The sequence below is a fragment of the Crocodylus siamensis genome, chromosome 2, assembly GCF_052110815.1.
Source record: "Crocodylus siamensis isolate JL-2025a chromosome 2, ASM5211081v1, whole genome shotgun sequence".
Classification (NCBI taxonomy): domain Eukaryota; kingdom Metazoa; phylum Chordata; order Crocodylia; family Crocodylidae; genus Crocodylus; species Crocodylus siamensis.
The window spans coordinates 143893034-143901638 of record NC_143396.1 but is presented as its reverse complement, the minus strand read 5'-3'; the positions used below and the strand labels follow the sequence as shown (position 1 = coordinate 143901638).

General features: G+C 42.5%; 1 protein-coding gene across 9 annotated transcripts in view; it reads right to left on the bottom strand.

The window, feature by feature from the left end:
• Positions 1-1079: 1079 nt before the first annotated feature.
• The window catches only part of ARHGAP24 (Rho GTPase activating protein 24), a 413576-nt gene continuing 406050 nt past the window's right edge, over positions 1080-8605 (bottom strand). For all 9 annotated transcript variants that reach the window (XM_090037005.1, XM_090037006.1, XM_090037009.1 and 6 more), the window contains one exon: positions 1080-2490. In XM_090037005.1, the coding sequence (XP_089893131.1) occupies positions 2247-2490 (244 nt within the window). In that variant the 3' untranslated portion in view covers positions 1080-2246. The remainder of the gene's footprint in view (positions 2491-8605) is intronic.

The following is an 8605-nucleotide window of genomic DNA, read 5'->3' as shown; positions in this document are numbered from 1 at the left end:
CAGTATTTTCCCCTTCCATTTAACCAATGTAAATGGGAGAGTAATGTTACTCCTAATACAGATGGCCCACATGAGATTTCATGTACCACTTACCCAAATCTTAAGAACTTGGGGCAGAAGTAATTGGACCTTCTGCAGAGGACTGATTTTTTACTCGGGGAGTATTCAATCCAACATTGCTATGCTGGCTCCAACAGAGCCAAGAGCACCATGTATTTCATTTGAGAAAGGACTTAATTCAAAACTGATAATGGCACGGTTCCTTAGTAACAGAGCAAGTGTGAGGTTGGGACTTGTTATACTTGTTTTCTGGGGTGGCCTTCAAAAACATGACAGCACATCAGAAAGAAACATCAGAGAGCCAACCCACTCTTTTTTTAACCGACTAGGCTCACACTTTTTACTAACAACCAAACATTTTTATTGAGACATAATGTAAATATAATTACTCTGCCAGATGAGTTCAAACTTGGGGATTTAACACCAACTTTCTAAATCTGGCTTGAGCTGTCACCCAGAAACTTGGCCAATAGAAACCTGAGAAAACAGAAACCTACCCAAATGCATCCTGCACCATGCTGCCTTCACCCCACCACACCCCACAACTTTACCCCTATCAGCCCCACTCCTCCCCCTCCAGCATGGACCCCTACCTACCACCTCTCCTTGTTTTACAGCTCTGTCCTGTCCCCACCACACCTGTTTCTGTCCTGCCCAGTGCCTCAAGACTTCCTGGAGATACTTGGCCCTGCCTGCCCTCAAGGTGAGCAGACAGACAGTACAGCAAGTGACAGCAGACAGGACAGAGGCAGCATGTGGCTGGGTGTGTGTGTGGAGGTGAGCCACAAAGAACGAAGCTGCATTTCTGCTCAGACACAGTGGCACTGCTCTGCTCTATCAGTCCAGAGCAGGTAGTTGCATCCAGCCTCATTCTGACAATGGGTTTTCAATCAGGCTCACAGTTTCTTAGTTTTTTATGGACAGCTTGAGTTCTTTTCTTTTACAGACCTTATGGACAAAAGTTTTCAGTTAAAAATCACAGACAGAGACCCTATGAAGCATTTCCCATTCAACCATCCTTTTTCATGATGTGTTTTTTAATGTTTATTTTTTATTTGTTGAAAAACTGAACTAGGATGAGGGAAAAATTACTCTGGGGGAAAAAATGCAGTGGTCTAATGAGTTCTGCTTTCCAGGTTGCAACTTTTTTATTTCTTCCAGAAGCAGCTTTGAACACACAACTAATAAGCTAATGAAAGTACAAACAAATATGCAGCTGTCTTCCTTCAAGACATGAGTCTTTCTGGGTCTGTGCCTTTCCCCAGCAACACCACTTGTCCTTGCCTTCCTTCGCACTCCCTTTGTAGAGTTTTGCAACTCTCCTTATGGCTCCTTCCTTATGAATTGGTATCAGTTCCAGCTGGTTGCCAGTTTCTCATCCAGGAAGACTATTAGCAGCTGAGCACCTGCAGCTGGGTTCTGAGCTTCTGAGGGGCCAAGCACCTCCATACACATGAGGTAAAGATTCTTTAATGAGTTCATCTTCTTTTGGACGTGTACCATTATTTTATGTGGGTAGAATGGGCCTGACACTCCAACATAACATTATATATATATATATATATATATATATAAAAAGAGAAAAGACCCAAACTAGCCAGTTGATCATGTTATATTTTTATAAAATTATTTACATTTTTTTTGGTCATGGCAAATCTATTGGCACAAATAGTACAGCCACACATTAATCTTTTGTTTTTAATAACTGACATTATATATATTTTTTGTTTATCTCATTCCCCAGTAAAGGGGATAAAAACAAAACAACAAAAATTTAGATATACAAAATAAGCTGATGGTAACACAATGCCAAAAATACTTTATTATGTTAAGTGCCTTGATATAAAGCTTGATTGCAGCAACATTTCAGTATACAAATTTAAAGACAAGCCTTGCATTAAAATATCTCTTGAGCTGCATTTCTCGCTCTCTTTACGATGATTTTTTAAATCTATATACACATTATCCAGTTGTAACACTTGACAGTAGCATCATGAAGCATTTAAAGAATATAACTTGATACGTACACATTGCAGACATGGGGTAGTTAATTTCTGTTTGGTTTCTTCCTTCAAGGGTTTACAACCTTATGTTGAGTGCTAGCCTCAGTCAGGTGACCAGCCACCTGATGCAGTCTAATACCCAGCTAATGCTTCCCAAAATCCCACAGTTTTGATTATGAATGCTTATTGGATCCATTCCAAGTTGCCTGTCTCTGGTTTGCGAGGTTCCACAGCCAGTTCCCCAAATGTCGAGAAAAACTGCTCCATCTCTTTTTGTAGCATATCATTCCTTTTCTCTGCATCATCTTTTGCCCGCTCTGCATTGCGCATTTTGATTTCTACCATTGTAAATTTTTTCCTCTCTTGATCTAGCATTTCGTGAAGGGTCATCATTTCTGTCTCCAGGGTGAGATTTCTCTGTTCCAAGCTGTAGAAACAAAACTGGAATAAGTTTGGCTAAAACATTCCATGTATTAGACAGGCAAACTCAGGATGACAGATCCAAGCTTAGAATGAGTTGCTTCCAGTGGCACTTACAAATAACTGGTTTATTACTTGATTACTTCCCTCACTTTATGTGGGTCCTGTATGTGAGAATTTGCTCTTATTTGCTCTTACTTTTTATGCTAAAAGTTCGTTATATGATGTGCACCAACTATATAGTCTTCTGTGTGGATCTGTGCTCCCTTAATGCGAATTCAAGTTATACGCCATTTTCCAGGAATGCATGTACAGCATAAAGTGAGGGAGACCTGTATTTATTTTTTAATTACCTTTTATAAAGAATGGTGGAATCTTCACCTAATTTAAGATAGAATGGCATCACTGAACAGGTACATGGGGGAGACAGCCAGGAGAAGAATTAAAAGAAGATTTTTTCCCTTCCTTCTCTTTTGGTTGATTTTACTTTCAAATAATGTTACATTATTTCAAAATCTAGGGCAAGAGAAGAAAGATGGCCATGGATAGTCTAGTCTTTTCACTTGATTTATACTCTTTTCACATTTGAGAATATTGCTGCTCTATTAATTTCCTGTTTGAAAGATATTGCAAGTGATGTAATTGCAATTGACATGTTAAAAAAAGACCGAAACAAACCACTGTATTTGAGGGTTTATACAGAACATCAATTTACTGATGGTATTATTCAATACTTAATAATGTCAAACATCACTGATGGCATCCCAGTCTCATCACACAGCTCTGAAAATTGGGAGAGATGTAGCTATAGAACAGCAAAGTGTACCTTTGCAATTGTGGCAGCCTAGTGTCAGCAGCTATTATTGCATTGCTTAAATTCAGCTTATTATATAGACAATGAGCAAAATAGAAACAGAGGCAATGTCTCCTGTTTGCAAGACCACCATACCATTCTGTTGAAAAGCACTGGCTCTGACAACAATATATTGCACTCCATATGGTTGTGTACACTGAGAAGGCTCAGAGCTGGATTTTATTGACTCCTTGAGTCACCCACCCTACTAATGCTTTTCGTTTTTGTGTGAGAATCCTCCTCTCTGCACAGACATTTCACTCTTTGTTTATGTGCTTAGTGAATTAATGGCTGTTAAACTGTTGTTAAAAATAATATTCAGAGTTTCTCCTTTTTACACTCACTTTCACCTACTTTAACAGCTTTTGAGCTGCACGTGAAAGATTCACACACAGTGACAGGGAAGAAATACAGTTCCTGGCAGGATTTAAAAAGGAGAAGGAGAAGGAGAAGGAGAAAGCCTATTTCTACTTATGCATCTGGGATTGCTGCATTAAGCAAAAACAACTTCTTGTCAGTATGGAGCTAGAGATAAGTTCAAGACCAATCTGCTGTTTAAGTTGGTGGCAGTTTGAATTATGCCTATGTCCAACTGGCTGCTCACAATAGGATCTGTGGAAGGACGGGCAACAAGTAGATCAGTACTTAAATTCTCTGTATGCATCACACTTCAGTTTGGGTTATATCTTTGCTACTGCAACCTTGCAGGTTCTATGACTGCTCCTTGGTTTCATTGACAGGGATTATGTTAATTTAACTTTGCCTCGCAGCTGCTTTGAGTTGTGCTAGGAATGGGGCCTTCCATCAGGGTGGTGGATACATAAAGAATATGGAGAAGTGATTTGAAATACCTTCCAACCTTAAGGGACTTGGGAGACAACTGAAGAATTACAATAGCAGAGATACATTGCCCTCCTAGTTTCTAGAACCCAGCACAGAAGGCAGAACCTAGCTCAGAAGGCAGAAACAGTAGATTTGTGGCAAGCAGTATTTCAACAAGTAACTTAAAACTCCTGGAAAAGTTGCTTTGAATTTTGTTCTCACTTAAAAAATATAGTTATGCAAAGTCACAGCTATGAAACAACTCTAATAACAAAGCCCCTGTTTTTGTATTTGCCAACAGCATGCTTGCTATAGCTTTTAAGCAGATCAGGCATTTCAGCATGCTTGTATATAGTCAATCTATGGATCTGCATTTTTATTACACTGTGGATGTTCTAATGATAGCTTTACATTTTTGGAGAAGACCTTGTACTCTCTACCACAGATGTGCCTGCTAAACAAAATTATTAAGAGTTAGTCTCAGCATGATTTGTTTCTAACCCAACAGCTTTGTCAGTTCCATAAACCAAGGCTGTCCAACTGGCAGTCCATGGGCTGCACATAGCCCATAAAGCATTAAGCTGCAACCCCCATGGGATATTGCCTCTCGGCCACTCTCCACTATCACGCTGGCTGCAACAGCAGTTGGAAATACTGGACTCCCTCTCTGTGCTCTGGCTTCTGCATTCTGGGCCTGTCCCAGGGGATAGGGCAATGTAATGCATTAGGGCCCTGGAGCTGAGGGTGAGCTAAGGCAGTGGTTCTCAACATTTTTAGACTCAAGGCAATCCTTGATAGATTCAAGGCCCCTCTTGCAAAATGCCAGCTCTTAGTTTTCAGGCATTTTTTGACTACAGAAAAATACTAGAGCAATTCTTCTGTTGCAAAGAATTCAGAAAGACCACAGAAGGTCAGAATGTTTTTTAAACCATGGATTCCTATTGAAAAAAACCTGGGTTTATCTTGTAAATTATGTCTGAACTCCTAACAGTATGTCCCTGGCACTTTGTCCCCTAACACTGTGTGACACCCTGCCGCACCCTTGAAAGGATCTCAAGGCAGCCCAGCAGGCAGGGCAGGCATGAGAATCACTGACAATCGTTGTCCCAAGGATATGTGGTGCTCAGTAGGGCTGTGCGAGGCTTTGGACTGTGCTTCGGATCTGGAGAGGCTTCAGATGCTTCTGTGTCTGAAGAAGCATATCCAGATCAAAGCACTGGATTCTTTAGGCTTTCTGAAGCAGTTTGAAGCTTCCAAAGCACTTCGGAAAAGCTTTGGAGCCGCTTTAGAGATCCAGCCATAGAGTATAATGGGGAATCAATAACTTTGGTTTTTGTTGTCTGATTTGGATGAAATTTGCAGGGGTGGTAGCCTCTGCTGAGACCATGAAGTCTGCCAAGATTCAAGAAGATCAGTGAGGTGAAAAGGCCTGCCACACTTCAAGGTGATAGGTACAGGGGTTTGGGGGGAACTGCACCCCAAATTCTTGAAAGCAAAGCTCACGTCACACCTGTGTTACACTGCAGGGGGGTGAAAACTGCAAGGATGGTGGCCCACCACCCCTGCAGTTTTCACCCCCCTGTGGTGTAATACATACATGTGATATGAGTTTTGCTTTCAAGAATTTGGGGTGCAGTTCCTCCCAAACCCCTGCACTGATCCTCTTGAAACTTGGCAGGCTTCATGCTCTCAGCAGAGTCTACCACCTTGTCAAGTGTCATCCAAATCATACAAAAAACAAAGTTATAGATATTTCATTGATTCCCCATTATAGCCTATGGCCGGATCTCTGAGGCGGCTCTTCAGAGCCGCTTTGGCAGCATTGAAGCAGAAACCCAGTCCAAAGCTCCAGATTGGATCCCTGGCATCCAACGAGGCTGAATCCAAAGCTGGATCAAATACCTGCTTACTCGCACAGGCCTAGTGCTCAGCTGCTTCGAAGCTGAACAGCTCTATTGCCATAAACCCTAGTCCTCAACCCATAAAATATACACAGAGTCTTTTGCTGGAGACAATAGCTTATTTTTAAAAATTGCCTGTTGTATTAGCTTTAAAAGTCTAGCTGCAGAACACCCTACTTTACTCTAAACAAGGAAGCTAAAAAATCAACACAGTACAATGGTCAGAGCAGGGCATGGCCTGGCTCACTTCCACATCATAGCTCTACTCCCTTTGTCTTACAGGTTTCCCACACTTACATTTTCTCCCACACTGAGCAATCAAGCAGTCTATCCACTGAGTCTCCCTTTCTTCAGGAAATCCACTTATTGGCCTTTCTATCTGTAGACTTTAGAAATACCTTTTGCCAGAGGCCAGGGCAGCAGGCTAGCTAAATTGCCATGAGCTACCCTAGTTACTTGAGTTGGACTGGTTACCATTGATCTACCTACCTCCCACTTGCAGCAGCACTTTCAGTACCTAGATGCGTACTCAACAAGACAGATACCTCCCTGTCTACCCCTGGGGCTTCTGACCCTTTTTCTGATTTCCTTAATCCTGCTTGGCTTTTCCTGGTTTTCTGTGCCCTAGTCTTGCTTCCTGACTTCATCCTGGTTCCTGCCCACCTGTTCCTGATTCCAGACTCTAGCTGGGACTCCTATGCTTCCAGACTGACTCACCAGCCCCTTGACCCCTTGTAGCTCCAGACCCCTGTCATCTGACAGCCAATTTCAAGCTTGTGGCTTAGCTAGGCAATTGCATACATCTCAGTCCTCTACAGCTATAGCGTCATACTCCAGATCTCCTGGTTAGGGACATTGGTCTCAATCCCTGCCCCCCATTCCTGATCTTGGTAGTCCATGGTTGTACTCAAGAGGCGCATTCACACAGCTTGCAGCAGCTCAAATAGAAGCGGTGCAAATTTGAGCTGGGGCTTTTTGCTTCAGCGCACGTGCTCAGAAAATGCACTTTGTCATGGAGCAAATTCTGGCACTTGGGGTAAAATAACCCTGCCTGACTCCTCCTGGATCTTCAGACAGGGGGAGCTAGAGCCTGGGGCCAGCACCTGTGCTGTTCCCAGCAGTATAAAAAGCTACCCTGTCCTGGCCCCAGCAGTATAAAAAGCCACCCTGGTAAGTACCTCAGGGCTACTAGCTCTCAGGAGCTGCCGGGGCCCAGCCAATTGGTACCTGGGAACACTATCACTTGTGCCAGCTCAACTGCTGAAGCATCCCTGAGAGTTCCCTTCACACTCTATCCACTGCAGCAGTCTGGCAGTTGGGGCCAATGCCTGGCTGTGACTTGAAGTGCACCTGCTAGAATCGGATGGGACTGCAGAGCCAGTAGAGACATCTACCCCTCTGGGCAAACTGCCAGTGGACTGTGGTTGCAGGGTTGACCTTTGTGCGGCACTACTGCCATTTGTGCCCCCTGCCCGGCCATCAGGGCAGCTATCACCTGGAAGATGTTCCAGGTGTGGTGGCCTGCTTTGAACTGTCAAAGCATGTCCTCCTGGCCCTATTTGTCCAGGAGGTCAGCCACAGTGATGACTCTGAAACTCATGCTAAGCTTGGGCCTACTCACAAAAGTTAAAACGCAGAATAATAATGCTAACTGCATATTGCAAGAGGATGCAAGTCCATGGCTAGGCCATCTAAGAAGGAATAATGAAGTATCTCTTACAGCTATATTCAGAATGATTTCAAGCAGACTCTTAGTTGTCTGGTATGTAACCATATCCTTGATTAATTAGTATGGTAAATATTTCTTTTGTGACTAACTCGTGTTTATGTGCAGGAAGAGACATTCTCCATATGTAATAGATGTCTCCTCCTGATTTAGTATGTTTTTCCTGCCTGTTAATCAGTTTCTTGATATGTTTCAAACTGGATACCCTCTTGTCACCAAAGAAAGACTCATTCAAATTAAAAATTTCTGATAATCAGTAATGAGCAGGTTTTTCCTGTCAGTTACTGCTTGGGACTCTTTCTTTTTTTGCACAACTAAAAGAATGCTTTGAAGATGCTAAACTAAGGGTATAAAAAGGCAGTAACACAGCAAACAGTGTGTGCGCTTCTCTCTAACACCAGTTGCTGATGCACCTGACTTACTTGAAAGTTGAAGAGAAATAGACCACTTCTTCATCGTCTGTTTGGTGAGAAATCATCACTTTATAGCTAATTACTGTACTTTGATTTAGTTTGGGCTCACTTGACTTAATTTTAAATACTTGTAGTAAATAAAGCCTTTCTGTCACTCATCAAACGAGGTGTCGTGTCAATCCCTGGGCTAGTCCGGAATCCTAGGTTTTTATTGCTAACACACAGCCAGATGCATCCAAGGTTCCAGCTCTGAGAAAGTGGGTCCTGCCACTGGCCTCCCTAGCAGGAATTCTGGTGTTCCCTACTGGAAAACTGAAAAATCCCTGATAAAAAAAACCCAAAGTCACTCTGTAAAATACCCCCAAATCCATGTTCCTCCACAAGTAAAACAAAAGACCACTATAAAA